We start from the raw sequence: 23,435 nt of genomic DNA on the forward strand, positions 1-23,435 counted from the left end.
CAGAGCTTCTGGAAAACCACCGTCAACCGTAACTACAGAAAGAAAAGGTCACTTCCGCCCGTCACCTCCACAATAAAACGATAAACGAAAGCAGTCTCGTGGGGGGGGGGGCTGATTCTGTTCAAAATGGCAATTATGTTAAAATTTGTTTGCAGAGCACATCGTAACAGGTAAAAAACAACTGTATAAAAATTATATGGAGAAGTTGTAACAACAAAACAACAATAGGGGCACAAGGTACTACAGATAGCTACACAAAACAACAGAGATAAACACTACTATAGATAACCTACACAATACTATTACTGAGACAAAACTACAACAAAAGACAAATCATATAGCTAGAGACACAAAAACAATGATAGAGACACATAATTACTACAAGGACGCAAAACAACCACAAGAGACAAAACAGCATAACACAGAGACAAAAACTACAGAAGGATGACCACAAGACGCAAAACAGCTAGACAGACACAAAAATGACTACAGGCACAAAAACTACTAGATAGGCTCAAATATTACTTGAGGTGCACAAAGGGCTATAATAAACAAAAAAAAAACTACTACAGAGACACAAAATAACTGCAAGAGATAAAAAAAAAACTACTGAGTCAAAACAATCACAAAAGAGAAAACACCTACACATAAAAAAGACACATAACAACTGAAAGCTGTGTAGAGCTGAGCTGAAATGCAAAGTCAGTAATAATTCTGTTGGTTCATCATTATGAGCAATATCACTAGTCATCTCAGGCTGTCACTGTGAGTGAACTATTAGTATGTGACCATGTCCTTTGCACTCAATAATGTTCCATCTGTGTTACACACTAGCCACAAATCTAGATAAGATAATAAATCTTATTATAATAACTAGATAATAAAATGTATTTGCATTAAATTAAGAAGGATCATCTTTACAGGCACACAAAGCTGAGTATTGTCAGAAAAAGCAGAGGAAATAAATTCCATTAGCCTATTGTGTTAAATTTGTCCAAGGAGATGAAATATAAAGAGAGAAGCACAAAGGGCTAAAAACACAGCCCTGATGAACTCAAAATTTCACATCAGAAGATACTAATGTCATATAATTATAGGAAACACACAATGTTATTTCAGATAACTAAGACTTTAACCATGTGAGAGCCAGACCAGAGACAATACATTTATTCTCGTCTGTCTAAGAGTATGCAATGATCAAAGTGTTTTGTGTCAAGAGTTGCACTAAGATAAGTTAAAAGAAACACAGAGGTGGAATCTGAAATCATAACAAGCATTCACCACTTTAGTAAGTATAGTTTACAGTAAGTTGCATGACAAGCTGTGAAAGAAGAATGACAAGCCTCCATTTTTCTTCCAGGTAAGCTAGCATTGGCCCTTCTAGCTGCCAGCCTGCTTCTCCTGCCAGGTCCAATCCTTGACTATGGAGTAGATTAGCTTTTATTGTTTACTGTGTAGCTGAAAACACTGAAATCACGTTTTATTTGCATAGTCAAGGTGAATTAGTTTCCACCAGGTCCAACCGATGTGTTGCAACATAAAACAGGCATAGCAAAAAAAAAAATTAAAAATTAAAAAGCACCATCCAAATAAATAAGGGTTAAAAGAACTTATTCAAATGTACATAATGTTTGTAGTAACCAAAAAAGTAGATTAAAACAAACTTTAGCTTTTCATGAAATTTCTATCCTTTTTAGGGCCTGTTTCATGTTGGTGGTCCTAGGTACTTACTTAATTCCACTAATCCTATGAAGTAGTCTAGAGTTCCCCATTATTCGGATATCATTGGACGTTCAGGAGCAGCAGTCAGCCCCGCGCTCACCCGAACCCGCTCGCGCCTATTGGCTGCGCGCGATGACAATCACATCTGCCGTGACGTCACAGCGCTGCGGAGGGTGATTGGTTGTCATTCCTGCACAGTCCCACCGTCGAGGAGCAGAGGTTTTGTTCACCATGTTGGATCCCGCTGCTCATCTCAGCTGTATTGTGAGCGATAGTTTGATTATGTCAGCGGCAGCGGGACGTCGTGGGCCCGACGTGTAGAGGTTCCACCGGCTGGCTTCCTGTTCAAAACAGGGCTCAGTTGCACGGAAGAAGGTCGGCTATTTTGATGTGGGCACCAATCAGCTAGCTCCGAGCTGTCAGGTTTATTACTCCGGTCTTCTTTCTAGCACCTGGCAGCAGGAGAACTGTCCCTGCACTTAAAGGGTTTAACTTTGTTCCCGCATTGTTGTTTATTCTCCGTGGATCAGTTGACGTGAGCTGGCGGAGCACCCAGTGACACATAACAAACACACACACTGCTGTCGATGGGGGAAATAAGTTGTGTGCCAGGCGTCTGTGACGATTTCTCTGCTCATGTTTTTGGATCTTGCTTTGAAGCTTCGTCTCTCTGTGACGGTGATGGGGGTTTGTTTCGAGGCGCACGGCTCGCCGGATCGGTGTAATAATATGTGAGTGGAGTGGACGGACGAGGCCTGGGCCTGCCCGCCTGCCTGCCTGCCTGCTGTACTGTGGCCTGGGCTGGGATACACCTCCTCTGCACTGGATCAGCAGCGTTAATTACGGCCCGGAGATTAGCCTTGTTTACGAAGGAGCTACCTGAAGGAGGATTCAGTTTGTGAGAATAGATGAGATTTCCAACCCGTGCCGAGCCCCGGTGGTGGAAAGAGCGTGTGGCAAACTTGGACACTTTGAAAAAGATGAATGTCCTGCTGCCTCCCATGTGACAGGCTTTAGATCCCACTGGTGTATCAAGACGGGGAAGCCGACTTTCATCGGGAGGGAGGGGGCTCCATCTCTATCATGAGGGACATTTAGGGCCACCGACTTTTTATTTAATGCGGGGGGTGCGGGTTCTTTTCAGTTCACTCGTTTTGAGTTCTCATCGTAAGCGGTGGCACTGCACAGGCTCTTAGACTCGGCAGGTCATTGCTGCAGCTACATGCTCATGATATGCTCTCCGTTATTAGCCCCGGGCTACAGTAGCCTAATGGTGTGCAAGCAAGAAAATTAATTTAGAGGAAGTGGGTCAGATCCTTGTTGGCATTATGATAAAAGGGAACGCCACAGTGGTTTCTCTCTCCATAGATTTTAAGTAGCTGCTGCTGGATCATTTGAACCTCAGATTAGTTTTCTATATGTTGCCTCTAAGTTTCCTGAGTCGTAGCCATTAGCATCCCTTTCTGAAGCAAGTTGTCACAGGAGGCATTTCCGCACCAGTGAATGGCTCTTTGCGGTACAGCGGCTACAAATGTTACAAAAATGATGGCCGCTTACAACGGTGGCTCCTCTGCAGTGGCTGCCCATCACCCGCATCACCACCACCAGCTCCAGCACCTTCCGCCTCCCCACATGCACCACCACCACCACGCGGGTCAGCATCACCTGCAGCACCCGGGCTCCGCCGCCGCCGTGCACACGGTCCAGCAGCACACGTCCACGGCTGCCGCTGCGGCGGTGATGCTCAACCCCGGCCAGCAGCAGCCCTACTTCCCCTCTCCTGCCCCAGGACAAGCCCCCGGCCCAGCGGCGGCCGCGGCTCCCGCCCAGGTTCAAGCCGCCGCTGCCGCTGCCGTCAAAGCGCACCACCACCACCACCACCATCAGCAGCATCAGCAGCAGCAACACACACACCACCTGCAACAGCAGCTAGACATAGAGCCTGACAGGCCCATCGGCTACGGAGCGTTTGGTGTGGTTTGGTAAGTCCGGCCTTTTGTATACCTAGACTACATAATCTTTGAGCTACTCTGGTTTATGCCAGAGAAACATCAGTTTACATAAATGCCTGTCAAATGTTCTTACTGAGGTGATGTTTCCAATCCAGATTATAGTTTTAATGGCAGCATTAGCTGGTAACAAACTAATTTAACTCTAACTCAGTAATTTCACTGGCTGCAGAAAACATGGTGATGTTATCTGTGATGAATGACCTTACTCAAGTTTAAAGTTTTATAAGAATATCTTTCTACTAAAATTAAATGAGAAATATACTTGATCTGCACATCTATTCACTAACACGAACACTGTAATAGCCATAATGTAATAACCCAATAGAAAAGCTGAATGCCAAGTAGGTTTGTGATGAGAAAACATCACTTAAGTAATTTATAGTTGAGTTTGTCTGTGTTACAAACTAGGAGACTAAAGTGTAAAAAGTGTGGGCTTGCACCAGGCACCAAGCATTTAATGAAAGATTGTGCTGAGCTGTATTATCAGACATGTAGGATCCAGTGTTTTTGGGGGCTTGAGGTGTCTTCCAGCTGTTTTCTCCACTAATGTGGACATTGACCTTGGAAACACACAGCTGTGTGTTCTTAGCAGCATAGGGTTCAGCTTACCCCAACATGACAGCAGGACTTTCATCATGAATCTGTGATCCATGTCCAAAATGTATTTTGTGTGCTTCACAAATGTACATAAACAAAAGTTTTAACATAAGAAAACCTCTCAAAGTTGTCCCTGTTTAAAGATATGAGTTACAGCGTGTCTTGTTTCAAGTATCTAGTACAATAACAAAGTAGCTTTATATAAAAAACACATGGACATGTATTGAAGGTATCGTGAATGACTTATAGCGGCACAGAGCTGTATTGTTGTAGAGGACAGCAAGAGAGATTAGCAGAGGAATACAAAGGTCACACTGTAGGAAAGAAAATAGATACGAAGTAAACAAAGGAGTGGAGTCTTTTTTAAACAAGCACTTCTGCTCAAGTTCAGTGTTTCTCATATAAACACAATAAATGGATCCTTGAGACCCAGCACACACAGACAAGGTGAGCACATTTCCTTCCTCATAAACAATTGCAAAACAAGTTAGTTATGCCAAGAAAACAAAATAAAAACAAACTGTGTAAAACATACACACTGTACATTGTTGAGGTCTTGTAAACATGTTCGATGCATTTCCTTTCCCAGAAAACTTTTACAAAGCTCTGTTTGTGTATACGTTTTGATCGTCAGTATTTGTGTCCATGTTTATGTGCTAGCATTTATCTTCTCTTCTTCGTTTGGCGCATTACTGCCACTTGCAGATCAGTGGGATAGTGTGAAACCATTGGCAGGGATATGTATTACATTAACTGCATGTGTGTATGTGGACCCTCATGCATGACAAACAGAACAGGGAGATAGTCATAAATAACTGCTTTGTAGTGCTAATATTGGCCAAAAACACCACAGGTCACAATATTTCACAAAGTTATATTTTTTATGTTTTTGAAACCCAGCAGGGGCTTTTCTGTGTGGAGTTTGCATGTTCTCCCAATGTTTGCATGGTTTTTCTCCGGGTACTCCGGTTTCCTCCCACAGTCCAAAAACATGTATGTCGGGTTGATTGGTGACTCTACATTGCCCATAGGAGTGAGTGTGAGTGTGTGAGGTTATTTGTCTCTATGTGGCCCTGTGATGGACTGGTGACCTGTCCAGGGTGTACCCCTGCCTTTCACCCAAAAAGAGCTGGGATAGGCTCCTGCAGATCCCTGTGATCCTAAATAGGAGTAAGTTGGTAGGATAATGGATGGATGGACAATCATCAGAACAATGATATCTCTGTTCTGTACTGACCTACTCCTATATTCCTGTTTTACAAGTTTATATCACACTGGTCACCGGTTATTTACTGGTAGTTATTGTTCATTGTGATCTGAGCTCTATACATATCAGACCTGTACCATGGCTGTAATGACACTAGCTTCTATTGAAGAGAGAGGTTTCACTATAGTTGTGCTTTCTCCATCTTCTTGTCAGTTGTCTATCTGGTTCTCTTTTTTTAGACTTGTTGGGCATCAGATATTCAAATGAAGAGATGTTATGAACAGTGATACTGTTGTTGTCATTATTAAAGGATGTGTATACATGTGTACTACACTACAGGATGAGCCTACTCTACAGGATGAGCCTACTCTTCTACATTTTGTATAGGCAAAGATTTTAACATGCAGACTTGAACCAACACTGTCTCCTACTGAGTGGTACTGTGTGTGTGTCTGTTTCTGTGTGTGTCTGTGTGTGCGTCTCACGGGCTGACATAATTTCTTCCTTTGTGCCACAGAGCTCTGTTGTCCAAAAACAAAATACATTAGTGAGCCACACTGTTGCACTGGGTGATGTATCTCTTCATTACCATTACACTGCATTTTATTTTAATTTAGTCCCTCATACGTGTGTGTCTGCCCACCTCAAATTTTATATCTATTTAATCCATTCCCTTTTCAAGTGAACCCCATGTAGAAGACTAAAAAAAATCAATTTAAATTTGGACAAATAGATTTCAGCAGCACATTCCATCTGGAGGAAGGAAAGTACCTGAGAACAGTTCTGCCAAGCTTAGTTTAAACATGAGGTACATCTTGTGTTAAGCTATCCTGTGACGTGACACTAAGTACTGTGTTTACTATATAGCAGATGGAGGTAGTTTTTGCAGTAGAGCATTGTGGATGAATAACTAATGTAACTCCTTTCTGTCAATTGAGGACCATACAACATTTTCATATAAAACAGTGGTAAGCAAGCCATTTATCTTTTGTGATAAAGCACAGTGCAATTTGATACACAGTGAAGAGGCTTTTAGGTGGAGGGAGAGGCCTATACACATTATAACCATAATCAAGTACAGACAGAATAGGAGTTCACACTGGTCTTCTGACTAGAAAAGAGAAGAAATATTTGTCTTTATACAAGAATCCATTTCGTGAAAATTTGAAATGTATCTTCTGCAAACTGTAGATTTGCAATGGCCAGCTCAAGAGAAGAGTTAAAAACATGTAAAATAGCATCACCAATGTAAAAATGTACAGTAATTTTTTAAATGTGTATGGAGAATTAAAGATGACCTAGAATTGACCCTGGTGGGACACCTTTGACAGCACTTGCACTGTAAATCTCACAAGCGTCAGAAAAATTGTATTGTCAAAGGGGCAGATATATCATGAAAAACCTAGAGAGGTAATAGTGGCGTTAAAGAGCAGTAGCAGCCAGCTGTTTTCTAAACAACTGGCCAGTTGAATAAAATCATTGCAACTCACACATATTTAACTTTATTCCTTATCACTTGATTGTCAGAACAGATTCGTTAGGGAGATACAGAATAGAGAATTATTTTTTCAGGATTTAACAACTGTCTAAAACATTTGCAGATGCGAGATGCTCATTAGAGCACCAAATGTGGATTAATCTGCTACTGAAAAATGTCTCCAAAAAATGCACCATTCTCTTCTGCTTGAAGAACCCTAACCCTAACCTGTGAAAACTAAAGTGACCAGATGTTTTAGGAAATTCATTAAAAATGAGAATTTTTGAGCTGCTTTTAAACATTTACATCTTCACTAGGAACAAGTGAGCTTGGAGTTGAGAGCCACAGAGAAAGTAGAGACACCAGCCGGAACTGAACGGCATTTAATACTCAAGCGTCAAGAAATATGTAAATGATGGTGCCAATATGGTATGGTTTATTTCACTTCTCCATTTCATGCTACAGCACATGAAGGAAACACTGACCACTGTAGCCTGGTGGCAGGACACTAATCCACACTCACGGGGCCAGATTAATGCTTTTAGCGTCACATTCAACAGTTCTCTCTTATTTGGGATTTTGGTGTGAAATTCACGTGAGGACACCTACTTCACCCCTCAGCAACAGTCCCACTTAGAGTTGGGTCTGAGTGCTGTTATAGAGCCAGTTCCACCCACGTTTCAGTGTGGTAATATAATAGGTTCCATTTCATTTTATGGATTTGATGCATTTATAAATGACAGAATAACTTTGCAGAAATTAATAAACTTTTTTAAAAATCAATTTAAAATTAAATCTACAACACAGTAAACTGTGAGGGCTTCTAGGAGCCACTGTACCATATATCTTTGGTATGGGAATGGCTCTGTACCACCTTTGGAAAGCCTTGCTGTGGAGAAGGACATGTAGACTAATGTATAGCCTGCTGCATTGACTAAGTAGCAGAAAAGCATGATGTATAAAATCAATGACAACTGCAGAGTCAGCAAAGCTTTGTGGTCCAGGTTGCTATGGCAACGCAGAAACATGGCAGACTATAAATGTAACAGGGAAATCTCCTTGCTTTAAATTATAAATTAGACTGGGAAAAGCCCCCAGTGGAAAAAAAAAAATAACACCATAGTGCATCTTCACCAAGTCAGACATAACCAGCACATATGTTGCAGCTAGTTTGTGCTGAACATGCAGGTCTATCACTAACTCCAACAACAGTAAAAATAAACAAGTAAAAAACACCCACGGCCATGCTCCACAAAACCATTTACAGTTTATATGGCCTTAATTGTGTTTGGGAAATATATATTAAAAAAGGGTAAAAAGTGTATAATCTGGTTTTTATAGCTCATATTCAAGAGTTGCTCATTCATTTTTGTTCAGTTATGGTGATTCAGTCTTTCTAGTCAAGAAATGCTGACCATAGATGTAAATGAGTTCTGAACAGACATCCTAAATGAATGGATAATTAGACTAATAACATGTTCCCCTTTCTATAGCTCACTGTGTACATGGCTGCACTTTTCCATGGGTCTAAGCAGATAATTCCACTTCAGGTATTCCTTAAAAAGTCACTTGACCTGTGGTGTTTTTGGCCAATAACACATTTTGTGCTATGTGTCCGTTAGAGATTCTCAAATAGAAAGCATTATTTGTGTATAGTACTACAATGAATCCTGTATTTTACTCCAGAGAACTCACATTAATAGCCTTTTAGGAAAGGGAGCATCTGTTTTAATGTTAAACGTCTGAGCAGTAGATTAACAGCAGTTTATCAATCCAAAAAAAAAAACAACAGCAATGTGTAAGCTGTCGGAAAAGTGCTTTGTGTTAAAAGCGAGAGTTAAAAGGGAGCTAATCAGAAAATGACATATCAGTGGAAATTCGAAGTCAAGGTGTGTTTCAAATTAACAACCTTTTACTATCTTACATTGCGAAGGTACGCCTGCAGTGTACTAATTTAAATTTCCTGTGGTTTGAGTCTGTGAGCTTGTTGGTGATGCTTGGAGCACAGTATTGCGAAACCTGGGTTCTTAGTCCATTGCCATCTGTCTCCCTTGACTGATCCTATTTGAAAAGGTTCACTGAAGGTTACATTGAGAGGCTTTAAATGCTCTTACTTACACCTGCTGTGATACTCACAAGGCTTTCATCTCTGTATTCCTGCACTTAGACATTCTTTGACTAACAACCGAGAAAGGTGCTCAACCAATAAAGACGATGAAGGATAATAGTATATTCTCTTCTCCTTGTCATGCTATTTCTTCATCTAATTCCTGGATAAACAAGCTTGAACAAAATGTATCCAATTATCTGTTTGGTAGATGTGACACAAAAAATACCAGAAATCATCCTCTGGGGAATGTGAATAATCACACTACATTTTATAGAATTTCAGGCATGAAATTTCAAGAGAGCTTGTGTTTGTAAAGTGGGATAGTGGTGCAAAAGAAGAGGTGAGAGAGTCCAGAAAATAATTAGGAATCTGCCTGTGGAAATACGAGTGTCTAGCCACATTTCATGGCAACCCTGGCTGCTGACATATCTTGATATGAACCCTGTTGTTGGTTCATCAGTTATTCAACTGTTACAATAGCTCCTAACTGCAATAATGCCATACCAAATACTGTGCAAGTGCTAACTTCATGTACGAGCCACTGAATCTTAGTGAAATGTAATGTTTGTCATCTCCACTCAGGTCAGTCACAGACCCCAGAGATGGAAAGCGAGTTGCCCTCAAAAAGATGCCCAATGTCTTCCAAAACCTTGTATCTTGTAAGAGGGTTTTTCGGGAGCTGAAGATGCTGTGTTTCTTCAAGCATGAAAATGTAAGTACAGGACAATGCAACAAACACACTGGTAGACACCCATTCCACCTAGTACCATATGTGGAGGTCTGGTTTCTGAGCCAGGATCCTGACTTCTGTACACATGCACCTAAAGTCCACCCAGCTGTAAATGCTTCTGTGATCAGGTGTCTTTATACAGACACCATATCCAGGTACAGATACAATACTTGATTTGCACCTGGAAATTGCCATGGCTTTAACTCTCTCCTCAGGTGCTTTCTGCTCTGGACATACTACAACCTCCACACATCGACTACTTTGAGGAAATGTATCCTTTACCACTGATTTAAAGATGATTTGAGGGATTTTGTTGTGGAGTGATTCTGAACCTCTGGTCAGATGGAAGGGGTTCTTCCTCATCAGTGCTTATTATTTATTTTAGCTGGAAAAACCAGCAAGTATGAAACAACATGAAGCTGTACATGGAGAGTCTAAGCATCATCACAGACAGCTGTAAACGGTGAACTGGTGGTTTACACAGTTATAGAAACGACTAACTAGAGGCATGAGATCAGGGTAGGGAACGGGCACGCTGAACAGAACAGAAGCAGAAAAAAAATAAAGCTCTGAAACAGGAACCTACTGAGTCAGGCCAGTTACAATTTGTTTTTCAATAAGTCTTAGGGGACACAATGATCTACACTGTCAAAAGCTAATAAAATAAGAGGAACACAGAAGTAAAATCTTACTGGCATTGAAAGCAGATTGAAAAGGTCCCAAAAGGTTATACTGGTTGAAACTGGTAAGACACAACTTCTTCCAGTAATTTTTAAAAGGTTAGAGACTGGTGAATAAGTATTAAGAAACTTTGGATCTTCAGTTTTAAAGCCGGTGGGGAGAGTGCCATTTCTTAGTGATAAATTAACAGTATTCAACACTGTAGTTCCTAAAACTGGCCAGAGAGCTGTAGAAAGTTTAGGTGATAAAGGGCTGAGGAGGCATGTACTAGGTTCAGAAGCTGACAGCAGTTTAGACAGTGATTCAAGACATATAGTCTTACTGTAGTTGACACTAAGACTATAACATCTGACAGGTTCTGAAGAAACTAGACTTGAGGAGCTAAATATGTATCTAACCTCATCACTTTACTTCAGGAAAACTCTTAAAAAAATCATGTAATAGTTTGAGCAGCAGAGAGACAGCTGCTTTTTAGTAAGTTTGGCTACAGTTTAAGAAATAAATCAGTCATTACGCTTATTATTACTAACAGAGAAATATGCTGCCTAGCATTGGACAGAGTGCGCCGATAATTCAGTACATGTATTCATGCCACTTTCACTGTTTAGTTCTAGTCTCCTGTAGGGCTGCTTAAGAGCACGTGTTTCTTCAGGAAACCAGGTGTTGACCTCTTTATCGGTGTGGTTTTGGCAATAAGGGGTGCAGCTGAATCCAGGAGACTAACCAGAGTCCCTGGCACAATTTTCAACAGAGCCTGTTACTGCAGTTAACACAGCGAGGACCACTGGTAATCGCTCAGCAAGATCAGTTAAAGCTGAAGGCCCATTGTGTTGAGGGGTAAATGCATGTGCAGTAGTTTGACTAACAAAATGTAAGTTGACCTGGGGTCAGACTGTTAAGGAAGAGCTTTACCTGAAGATTGTTTTATTTTCCGAAGTTTTGTACAACCCTCTTATTTAATGTCTCTGCCTACAATCAGTCCAAGCTGCTGGTTGGCATCCTTGTTGTGAAACAAGAACACGTGACAGTTGATGATCTCGCAGGATTTGCAGGGTCATTGACCTCCAGAAATTGCAGTGCTTACTGACCAGTGGTTCAGTGTGTTGTTTAGCGTGTTTAATCAGTCATAAAGTTTATGCTACTTCCTAATTGTCAAACACTTAAAACATATGTCACAGCTGGCAGATATTATCTTTACATGTGTTGTGTCCAGTCTTTACAGCAGTCTTTATAGCATTGTCCCAAGCTTTAGGTATTCATTCCAGCCTAATACACAGGATATGTTTCTCACCAGCTCATTTGTAGGCAGCCTTCACCAGGTGGTTTGCCCTTTATAGCTGAAGCATTATGCTGAATTGGTACTCTTGTCCACGAGGGCCCTTTGAAATATTGTCTTCCAATTAGGTTTATTGGGTCTCCTTCATTATTCATAGAGAGAATGAAGCAACCTAGTGTCCCACTGTGGAAAGATTTGAGTTGTGCAGGGATTGTGTATCTGCAGATGAAAATTTCAATTTATGGGCTGACAACCAGAGATGGACACTTTTTGGGCTCATACTCAAGCCCCAAATAAATCACTCTGACACAATTAACTACTTGTCCTAATGAATTGAGTCTTGGTTCTTGATAGATGATTTGTTACTTGTTTTATAGTCCTTTCTTTTTTTCTGTCTTTTGGAGAATTGGAATTTACAGGTTAACATCATAATTTTTGATAGAAAAAACGATCCAGCCTTGGCATTTTTTTTTTTTGATACATCTCAGTTCCCTTAATGGCTTTCATTGTTCTTTGTGACTTGCAAACAAGACGCAAGGAGGGATGAGGAAATAAATGCGAGAAGAGAGGAAATGAGGAAATGGTGTTTTAGAGAAATGATGTCGTCTGAAATATCGTTTGTTTCTTATGGTGGTTGAGCTTTATCACGGGGGAGCAGCTGTTAGTTAGGTTTTAAAGCTCTGTGCTGAATTTTGTTGGTTTGGAATTTGTATTTACCCATAAAAGACTATCCAAGTTATATTAAGGGAGCACACTAACTTCAGTTTTTTTTTCATCCTGCATGTTGGGATATGTTTCAGTTCTTTGATAAGCAACTGTACATTTAGTAATAAAAATCTGCAGTCTATTTATTCTGTGCTCAGATCAGTCAGACTGATGTATATCACATAAATTATGTATTAATCCAGATGTTTAAACCAAGCCATTTTTATACCATTCATAGGGATTTTCAAACTTAAACCCAAATTCTGTTATTTGTCCTCTTTGGTATAAAGCTGCAATGATGATGTGTTAGTAATAGATCAGTCCCATCAGCAGCATTTCTAATAAGGGAGTGTGTCAGACCATTAAAAAAATTAAATTTTTGTTGACGGCTCCCCGGAGATCTCTTGTTGAGGCATGATCCTCTCTCTTCAGATAGAAATAAGAGCTGCGGGACAGCCTTCAAGATGGAAGACCAGAGCGATCAAACAGTCAAAGTTATTGGGATGTCCCATAAAATCTGCCCTCTAAATGAAGTTTCAACAGGAGAGCCATCACGGTGAAATGGGCTTTAAACCCTCTAGCTCCCACAGTTTCTTGATACCTGCATTTTAAATAACATAGAACTCACCTGCAATGAAATGAGCCATAGTGAGCAGGTCTGGCAGTCCTAGTGGTTAAAATCTTGTTTTATGTCCCATTTGTCAATAAAAGTCCAAGATGCCTGCATGTTATTGTTAATCTATTTTTTTGTTCAGAGGATTCTTAACTATAGTACGCATTACTGTGTAAGTGTTGCAGTACATGATTTAGATTGGACATCATATACCTTGCAATTGTCCTTCATTATTCTCTCTTCATATGCCACTAATGTGACTATTATATGGTTTAACTGCAAATTTTTCAAAATAAAAGTGCCTTCCAACATTGTACCACAGGCACATGTCAGGCCAATTGTCCCATAGGAAAAAAATAGAAGTTGGTTGCCAGACAGGAGAATGATTGTAATCCTAACCCTGTCACTTTCCAATGTAATCTAAATTGGACGTGATGAAGGAATCCAAATCGCGTTGCTACAAAATCCATAGCAATCAAATAATGCGGATTACTATTGAGCAAACAGTTTTTCAAAAACAAAACCTGTATTCAGAGTCCTTTTATGAAAATCAGTCAAATGTCTTATTGGCAAGTCACACCACAGAAGGACTCTAGTTTTTTTTTTTTTAGTCCAGAGAAAACATGCTTAGGGTTTGTGTGTGTGGGTGGGTGTGTGTGTGTAATTTAATAATCTGGAGAGTAAAGCGAAGCCAGTTAGGGTTTTCCTTTCCAGTTTGGTTTTCAGTGGAGAAAAGGAGAAGTGGCTTAAGTGAACTTCTCACTACAGTGCCAGAGATCATGCAGTCCACATCTACGTCCAAGCACGATAGGACAGATTCATTAACACCACGTTCAGGAATCAGCACATGTCTAGACTACAGTTATCCAGAAAGGTCCAGGAAATCCATCTGGATCATAGAACACTTGTTCCTCTTTAATTTGATGTATTTCTGTACTTTTAACATTGTGACAATTAAGGCCCAGAAACTAAATTTAGACTTTATCACCTCTTTCTCTCACTCCTCTTTGTCTCCTCCTCCATGCTGCTCTGGAAAATGAAATTTCAAACATCATCAGTCACACGGTTTTCTTAATTTGATACAAGCTTTGACACAATGTGTTGGTACACTGCACTTCACAGGAGTAAAAACAAGCTTCGAAGCTTTAGTTAAATTCTATTTAGAGAACAGGATAAAGAGACAATGCTTCATAAAACTCCATCACCTTAAAACTTCTTAAACATTTACAGAATAACAACATGTTTATTTTTGTTACTTGAAAATGTATTTATAATGCTACAGGTTGATGTGCGTTCTGTTTGGTCCACTGTGTGGGGGACATCTGCACACATACAGTGGCCAGCAGTAGCACATCGATGATGCTTGTCTGTCAGGTTTTTTTCCCCCTGTTTCATAGGGAGGCTGTCTACTCGTCTACATAAGATGAAAATGTGGGGATGGCAGTAAACAGCAGCTAGAATACTGTGGCCATGAGAGAGTCATGAGGCTGCACATAAAATGAAGCATTTCCACAATTTGTGACTGCACGTGTTTGTACAGTACAGTGATGAAAGCTCAACCATGTGCTGCTGCTTTTTTGGTCCCAGAGACACATACTGCTTATGAACATGCTAATTAACATTTCCACTGTATTTCTAGTATGCTCCCAGGGCAGAAATAAAACCCATAATGACATAAGGGAAATGGAGCGAAGTAAAGCAGATCCTGAGTGTAGGGTCATTACTGTCATGCGGAAACAGGAGCCCTGCTGATACAGAGGCCTAACCCTGGTATGAAAATTATAATACAACTTTAGATTATCAGCACTATCTTCCAGTGATACTCAGTCAGAGCTGCTCTCCACCCTCTTGGATGCATTTTTGTCTTTTACCTTAATTTCTTATTGGTCAGCTACGTGGTGACAGAACTGATGCAAAGTGACCTCCATAAGATCATCGTATCACCACAGCCTCTAAGCTCAGACCATGCCAAAGTTTTTCTTTATCAGATTTTAAGAGGTATGTTCTTTTTTTTTTTTTCTTTGTCTTTCACATCATCTTATTATTGCACTTATTCAAATTCACTGCATCAGATGTCCATGAAGTGTTCTCAAATAACCAGCAATATGGATGAATTGTGGAGTTGTGTTTATGTTAATATTAACAGGAAGCACTAAGTGTATTCTGATATAATGCTCTGTTCTGTTGCCTTTTCCTCATCCACCATCCCCACCAACAGGACTGAAATACCTTCATTCAGCTGGCATTCTACACAGAGACATCAAACCTGGCAACCTACTAGTCAACAGCAACTGTGTGCTTAAGGTGAGTGAAGCTGCCTGTGTAGCCACCCTTTTTTTTTAATTGTCAGTAGAAGATGTCAGAGTCAAAATCCACGACCATCCACAAAAACAAGAAGCCTCTAACTTCTGCAGTAAATCTTAGTCTTGAAGTTCTTGTCGGAAAAGATTTGTCTTCTACTAACGAAAAACAAAGCTGATTTAGCTGCCTCACCTCCTGCACTGTGATTATTAAGATGCATCTTCCACTTCAGTAACATCCTGTCTCTGCCATTAATGTTAGCTGACATTATTAATGGACTAAATTCATTCACACTCCTACAGTTAGATAAAAAGCAGAATCAAAATGGCAGGGATAAATCCCCAAATCACGCAGCAGGCAACGTTTTTTTTTAAATACAAGCATGTCTGTGGCTGTGCATATAATGTTTCTTCGAGTGAGCTCTATGTGGTGTTTGTAGGCTCACACAATAAGCTGTAGCCCAAACCCTATGTACTCTAAGGGATGGGGGATGGTTAAAGAATCATTCAAACTATGTTGCTGTGTTTGCATTTAAATGATGCAATCCAGTTGTAAATTGTTAAGTCAACATCAGTGCCATTTAGATAACTGTAGAGCACTCCTCTGACAACACCAACAAACTTTACAGGCTTTACAAAGGTGCCAGTTATTGCAAGGTTTGCGTTGTTCTCTAGGAGAGATTGGACGCAAACTCACAGACACAGTTTTTGAAGTCAAACTGTCTTTATGAATACATGCCCTTGTTTAAGTATGACAGAATAAATGTAGGCAGTGCTTGATATACATAGGTCGACTGCCTGGTATAGTCTGTGTGTGGGAAACGCATGATATAACACTTGTCATGCCCTGTGAGCAGCACACGCAGGCTGTTTATATTTGAGCAGCAGAGACGAGTGTTTGCGCGAAGCAAATGCTTCCAACTGTCAGAGTAAAAAAAGATGATTACATCAGGTGTAAGAACGTCTAAGTGACTATATTCCAGATCTGTGATTTTGGCCTGGCCCGAGTGGAGGAGTCAGATGAGTCACGGCACATGACTCAGGAAGTGGTGACACAGTATTACCGAGCTCCAGAGATCCTCATGGGCAGCCGCCACTATTCCAACTCCATCGATATCTGGTCCGTGGGCTGCATCTTTGCTGAGCTGCTGGGAAGACGCATCCTTTTCCAAGCCCAAAGCCCCATTCAGCAGGTAACTGCTCCTGCTCCAACTCCATCCTCAAGGGGATTGGGGAAAAAAGCATATACAGTATGTGTGTGTGTTTCTGTGTAGTTCTGGTCATGTGTGTGTAAAATATGCACAGTGTTGTTACAGTAGTGGAGGCCAGAGAGTACCAGAGGTTTTTTTTTCTCTTTACCACGTCTGTAAGATGGTCCGGTCTGGTTCGGTTTTATTTAGAACATAATCCTTCCTGTTGCTGGTATATTTTTAATTTAAATCCAGGAAATTTAAGTGATGCTGACTTAAATGAAAATAAATTACATAGAAGTGATTATGAATAATACTTGACTGAAATAGTTTAAAAAAATGTTCCCAGAGTGGAAATTGTTTTGAGTTTAACAATGGGACTGTTAAAGAACAAGTACTTCACAGCCCTCAGTCTAAAAATGAAATGGCTCTTCTTTGCCATTATTTGAATATTGACATTTATTTATTTGGTTGTGTGTGTGTGTGTGTGTGTGTGTGTGTGTGTGTGTGTGTGTGTGTGTGTGTGTGTGTGTGTGTGTGTGTGTGTGTGTGTGTGTGCGTGTGTGTGTGCGTGTGTGTGTGCGTGTGTGTGTGCGTGTGTGTGTGCGTGTGTGTGCACGCGCGCGTGCGCGTGCGTGCGTGCGTGTGTTTTGGTCCTGCTTGTAGCTGGATTTAATTACTGACTTGTTGGGGACTCCTTCTATGGAGGCGATGAGGACAGCATGTGAAGGTGCTCGTGCACACATTCTCAGAGGACCTCACAAACAGGTAACAGTCTGAGGATGTGACATGGACAGGGCTGTAAACATAACCTGCAGGAAATAGTACAGCTAGAAGGCTAACAGAAACCGTCCACGAAGTTGTAAATGAAAATGTTTTATAGTCACATTTTACTGTCTCTGTCCTCACACACACTGCAGGAGAAATGTCTCCTCCTGACTGCAGCTTGTATTTTCTTTCCCGCAATTATAAAAAAGGAATAGAAACAAACAAAATGATTTCCTGAATGTGATGTCATGTACCATCTCTTCTCTGTGATTGGCTGGATATTGGCAAAGACTGTAATTTTAAATGTTAAGTATCAGATTGAAGCAAAGGAGGTCAGTCAATTCATGACTCATTACACTACATTAAAATGAAAGTGGAATGAATTTTTATCAGTGCTATTTCAAACCCCACGCACTCTGTGACCACATCTGTGGTAGCAGCCTCCACACACACACGCACCTGGTTTTTACAAGTGACCTCTATTTGGAAGTCCTTTCACTGAGTTTGTTATTGCTGCGATTAATGACAGAAACATTTATAAAAAATTATATGATTTTTCAAAAATTGGAAAAGATCAAACAAAGTATATGGTGGTGTGTTTGAAGTATGAATGATGTGCCTTTTAAGGTACAACACATTACAACTGAAAAGAGACAGAGGAAGATGATTGACTTTTGTTTTTTCTACAGCCGTCACTTCCTGTTCTCTACACACTGTCCAGCCAAGCAACCCATGAAGCTGTCCACCTCCTCTGCAGGATGCTGGTGTTTGATCCAGTGAGTCATTCTCTTCACCATAGTTTTGCATTATATTTGGTTAATGAATGAACAAGACTAATTTAAGTGTAACTTTCCTAACGGTTTTTTACAGTGTGTCACGACAACAGTATTTTTGAATCAAGCACCAAATGTGCTTCAGTTTACATTTGGATTCGAAGTCTTTTGTTTTCTGCTTATTATTCTTTATACTGGCCATAAAGATGAGGAAAAGGATAAATCAACATTAAGGCTAATTTCAGTAATTTGAACAATGTTGGCAAAAAGAAGATGAAGTCCTTTGTCCCATGTCCATCAAGCAGAAGTAGCTCAGTTCATAAACATGCCATGACATACTGTATGCAGAGGACTACATTCTGCCTTCGCACATTTTATCATCTTTTTTACCAGAGGGAGCTGAACTATAACCAAGAGCTTTAGAGCTTATACGTGTCACCTCATGTGTAAAACTAGAGCTCACTATACAGCCTGAAGCGCGTGCACGCACACACACACGTACACGCACCAATACACATCAGTATACATCTCTTACCGAGATGAATTTGTCTTTAAATATTAGTGGTTCAAGAAAAATGCACCTGCTCCAAAACACACGTGGTCGAGCCACTTCATGCATCATGTTGGTTTATTATGACACAGCTGACTGTATGACTAACTTTAAGTATTTAGGCCTCAAGTTGCTCTAATTCATTTCATAATGTACTATGAATTGATCACAACATGACAAAACAAAGTGCTTAAGCCTCTCACTATCATTCTCTTAGATATTTGTGACATGTATTCTGAAGCTCAGATGAATGTGAAAATGTGTCTGGTGTCTTGCTTGGTGTGTGTGGTTTCCAGTCAAAGAGGATTTCAGCAAAAGATGCCCTGGCTCACCCTTACCTGGACGAAGGTCGATTGCGTTACCACACATGCATGTGCAAATGCTGCTACACCACATCCTCTGGCCGTGTTTACACCAGTGACTTTGAGCCAGTCACTAATCCCAAGTTTGATGATGGCTTTGAGAAGAACCTGAGCTCTGTGAGACAGGTCAAAGGTACGTGTGTGTGAAAGACAGTCTAGAATAAAAGTGGCTTTTAAAAAATCTATGTTGATGACCCCCTATCCTTGTAGAGATTTCCTTGCTGTAACAGTATTTCACTGTTACTGCTGCCAGCTGTTGATCAGATATCAGGAAACCATGGTCCGGGACCATGCAACCCTGCATTCATGAAACAAACAGAACAAGAACTCACCTAAAAAAAAAAAAAAAAAAAATATTGTTCGATAGTGCTCACAGAGGTCAGAGAGTCATAGGGAATCTTTAAAGCTCAGTAGGCTGATTACCTGGAGGACCTGCTGATCTGACTGTGGGAGGGAAAACATCAGCTGTTAGATTTACTAAGAGATTATTGACTGCTCAGGTTCATGCTGAAGCCTAATAAATTGAACTGAAGATGGTCTGAGTCAAGAATTTAGTGACTGCTTCCTTCCCTGTCTAACAAAGACCTTAAACTGCACATAAATGATTGTGAAACTGTTTATTTTGGTGATCAAATAAGAAATTGTACTTCATTTTTCTCTACTGGTGTGTTGTCCCCTGACAGAGATCATCCATCAGTTCATTTTGGAACAGCAGAAGGGGAGTCGAGTGCCACTCTGCATTAACCCTCAGTCGGCTGCCTTTAAAAGCTTTATCAGGTAGGATTTAATTCACATTCAAATTGCTAACCTGTAAAACTGTAATTGCAAACTGCAGTGCTTACGTGTTTGGATAATTGTCTTTGTTGAGAATTACTGACATCGACTGAAAACCAAAAAAACAACTTTGGCACTGAAAAGAACTTATACCAACAAAAATAGTACTACTGAAATTTTCAGTAGTACTATTTTAAATGCCAAAGGGTTTTTTTTTCCAGTACAAATGCTACTATGCCAAGGTTTTATTTTTCAGTTCCGCTTTGGTTTGCAGTGCCAAGTGTTAGTTTTCAGTGACAAAGTTTAACTGTCACTGTTCTGTACTGTGCTTTAGTGATCCTCAAACATCTTTTTAACATTTATGGAACACAAGTGCTTCTATGTAACAGACCCATGACCAGCTAATATGAAGATTGACTGATTTGTTGGCCTCTTGTTGAACAGCTCCACAGTGGCGCAGCCCTCTGAAATGCCTCCATCTCCACTGGTGTGGGAATAGCCTCTGCTGTCTGTCATCATATTTCCCAACTGACACGCTGCTAAACTGGGAACAAGAATATGTCTCGACGTCTGCTATCATCTGTGTAGCATTTCACTGGAGAGCTGGACTCACAGGTCTGCTGTGTGCATGCTGACTTATGAAACAAATGAAGAGAAAGCCACTGCTGACTGCTTTATGGGGTGTATTATAGAGGGTTTGGTATGCAAATGAATGAGACAGATGATCTGACTGAATCAGAATGTTTAAAACAAACCCATATGCTCACTCCCAGGTAGGTTAGATGTAACAGTTGCAAATACAAATAATTCAAACAAATTCCTATTTAAAATATTCTCTAGTCATAAATGGATTAATATCCAACACAAATAGACTACTCTGCTACACCCACCTAACTGCACTGGTTAATTATTCAGACAATCGATTGTACTTATGTTGACAGATTCAAGGTTTTTCCAACTGGAAGGCTTCCCGTAATTTATAAAAAAAACAAAACATTTTAACTTGTTAAAAAAGAGTTGCATGTCTACCTGAGCCCCTGCACATTTGGCCATTGTTTTCACTCATATAACAGTTCATTTGCCAAAGATCAGGAGCTTCATGTATAAATGAGGCATAGATATTGAGATTGTGTGCAAATCTGCATTTGGATATCTAAAATCATACCTGTCTGAACACTCCCTACATTATGCTCATGTCATGTGTCTGGTTTGACAGGCATGTCGGGCACTGTGCTAAAGCTTCATTGTGTAGAACAAACTACCTGTTAGCAGCCTGCTATAACAGCCTCTTCATGGCTCCATCACATGCCTCCCTGTTCTTTCCCTCAGCTCATGTCTTACAGTAGGTTATAGAAACTGCGGCACGGAGACGCCCTTTTGTTCTGGATGCTGGCGAGGGTGGCGATTCAGACATTGTTAGATGATCTGAGCAGCATGTTGTTGAGGACTTTTGGGTCTGCAAACACTCCAAGTTATCATTCCAGGAGTTCTGTCAAGAGTCGAGTATCTGTTTTTGAAGTTCTGCCTTCTAGTGCCGGAAAAAAGGATACCTTCAGCTTTAACCAGACGCTGAACAGAATATTAGTATCATGCATAATGTGTATGACTACCGTCTACTTCTTTTGTTTGTACATAATGTCAGCACATTAACATGCAAAAGACGCATACCCACGTTAGATCTTACGTCTCGTTTCTTCACTGTTTTATAGTCTGGCATCTATTCTCACGGTGGTATCCTAGTGTACAACAGACATCTAATCAGTTCACAGGCTGCAAAGCTCATGTGGAATTTAACATATACTGCACATGTATTACAAGAAGCAAATGTATCTGCTATTTGCGCATGATTTCAGTGACAAAACAGTTTATACATGAGGCACCAAAATATTTGTAATAAAGGTGATCCTTTCCTAATGTGGCTCAGTCATAATAAAATGAGTCAGGTATCACATGAAAACACCAACAGCAGCTTTATTTCTGTTTGAAATAGAAGCTGTGTGATCACAACATTCGATAGATAAGCATACTACATGGTATCTGCTTGTCTGGGTTTTTAGTGGACTACTTTTTGAGATCTTTCACATTTTCACAAATACAGATTTAAAAAAAGAGTACTGGATAGTAACATTATGTGGTTTCTCATCAAGCTGTAGCTGTTTGGGTATGTTGCATTGAGCATGTCATTTTTATCCTCTGCTTCAATCGGACAGTTGTTCTTCTCTGCCACCTCCAGATGTTATTATGAAGCTGGAGAGTTTTTAAATGTGCTTTGGTTTCTACTCAAATCAAGATGATGGTGATCGAGCCTCACCTGGCCGTTGTTCGCACTGCGTCAAGGTTGAGTCCCTATGTTTGAACATGGAGGTGAAGGATTAAGAGCTCACCTGCATGCTACATGGAGAACGATTTAAGTTTTCTGTGGATAGAAAATAAGTTGGCTAAAGGGATACTAGATCCTGCTTCCAAACAAGAGAACGTAACTCATCAGATTTAAGAAAGCTTACAGCCACTAGCAGCTAATTCTATAGTGCTACTCCTGCTCCTTCCTCTGAGCAGCTGTAGTGTTTCTACTGCTAATATTCAGCATAGTACTGGTGTATGTGCTGTCAGTCTAACCGAATACTTGTTTATTTTTATGAAGGAACATGTGCTGTCCTCTCGTGTGCCTCCTAATGTCACTGCTGGCACAGTGAAGTAACTCTGCACACACGCAGCCAAACTGAGCAAATTTTACCCCAGAGAGTCTGAAGGGAAAGACTGCTGAGAAAGTGCAGTGAAGTGAAGTCCACTTTCCAGTGTTCCTCCATAACCTTTGCTTGACTTGCTCTCTGTATGGCCTGTTGGCCTTTTTACAGTCTGGCTCTTATTTTTGTGGTGTTGGTCATCCTTCCTGTTGATTATCAGAACATTTCACTTGACAGTTTAAATATAGGGCGTCATGTCATCCAGCAGTCAGTAATGGGTGAAGCAATAGATGCAGTGCGCAGCCATAAGTGAAACAAAACGGCCATGTCTGTGTTTTGAGTCGGACAGGTGGACTTTGTTTCATGTTTTTCCTCTTCTTCCATCTTGTTATGGACTGTGACACTTCTTTCCAACAGTATTCATGGATCATGTTATCTGAACCACCTATTGGACATTAGCACCAAGGAAATAGTTTTTTTTTTTTTTTTTTTTTTTTTTGTCCAAACTGTCTGTTGAGAACGATGTTCCGCATTTCTGCTGGTTCACTCTAGGCTTCCCTTGTCAGATAATTGATCACACTGGGCATTGTTCAAACCTACACTTGGTTTTGTACCCACCCGGATGCATGGTTGACCTTGGAATGAACAAACAAATCCCTATGACATTTTACCTTTTAGACTCCATGCCCAAAAAGACAGACATAAGGAATCAAATATGTGGAATACATATTAAAAAAAGAAAGGTGATAAGCTCAGTTCATTAGAAAAATTGCCAAACAAAAAGAGTTTTGCTATTTTTGAACATATCAAGTAAATGATTAGCAGAGCAACGAGTCAGAAATCACATATGGGATCAAGGTCTGTTTGATATAACTTAATCTAACTTTGAACCAGTGAATTCCAT

At 40.3% G+C, this 23,435-nt stretch overlaps 1 protein-coding gene across 1 annotated transcript; it reads left to right on the plus strand.

Moving 5' to 3' along the window:
- Positions 1–1,689: 1,689 nt before the first annotated feature.
- On the plus strand, positions 1,690–20,843 carry nlk2 (nemo-like kinase, type 2). Its single transcript, XM_026315875.2, has 11 exons — positions 1,690–3,704; positions 9,708–9,837; positions 10,071–10,126; positions 15,022–15,128; positions 15,349–15,434; positions 16,414–16,623; positions 17,287–17,388; positions 18,078–18,164; positions 19,008–19,206; positions 19,757–19,850; positions 20,292–20,843. The coding sequence occupies exons 1-11, from the start codon at positions 3,226–3,228 to the stop codon at positions 20,344–20,346; spliced, it is 1,605 nt and encodes a 534-aa protein (XP_026171660.1). The 5' UTR covers positions 1,690–3,225; the 3' UTR covers positions 20,347–20,843.
- Positions 20,844–23,435: the final 2,592 nt, after the last annotated feature.

The sequence above is a fragment of the Mastacembelus armatus genome, chromosome 13, assembly GCF_900324485.2.
Source record: "Mastacembelus armatus chromosome 13, fMasArm1.2, whole genome shotgun sequence".
NCBI lineage: Eukaryota > Metazoa > Chordata > Actinopteri > Synbranchiformes > Mastacembelidae > Mastacembelus > Mastacembelus armatus.

Bases quoted from the DNA above. Each gene is read 5' to 3' on its own strand.
- nlk2 (XM_026315875.2), top strand. From the start codon at position 3,226: ATGGCTCTTTGCGGTACAGCGGCTACAAATGTTACAAAAATGATGGCC. The intron at 16,624-17,286 runs GTAACTGCTCCT...TCCTGCTTGTAG, and splicing joins CCCAAAGCCCCATTCAGCAG to CTGGATTTAATTACTGACTT. The intron at 19,851-20,291 runs GTAGGATTTAAT...CTTGTTGAACAG, and splicing joins GCCTTTAAAAGCTTTATCAG to CTCCACAGTGGCGCAGCCCT.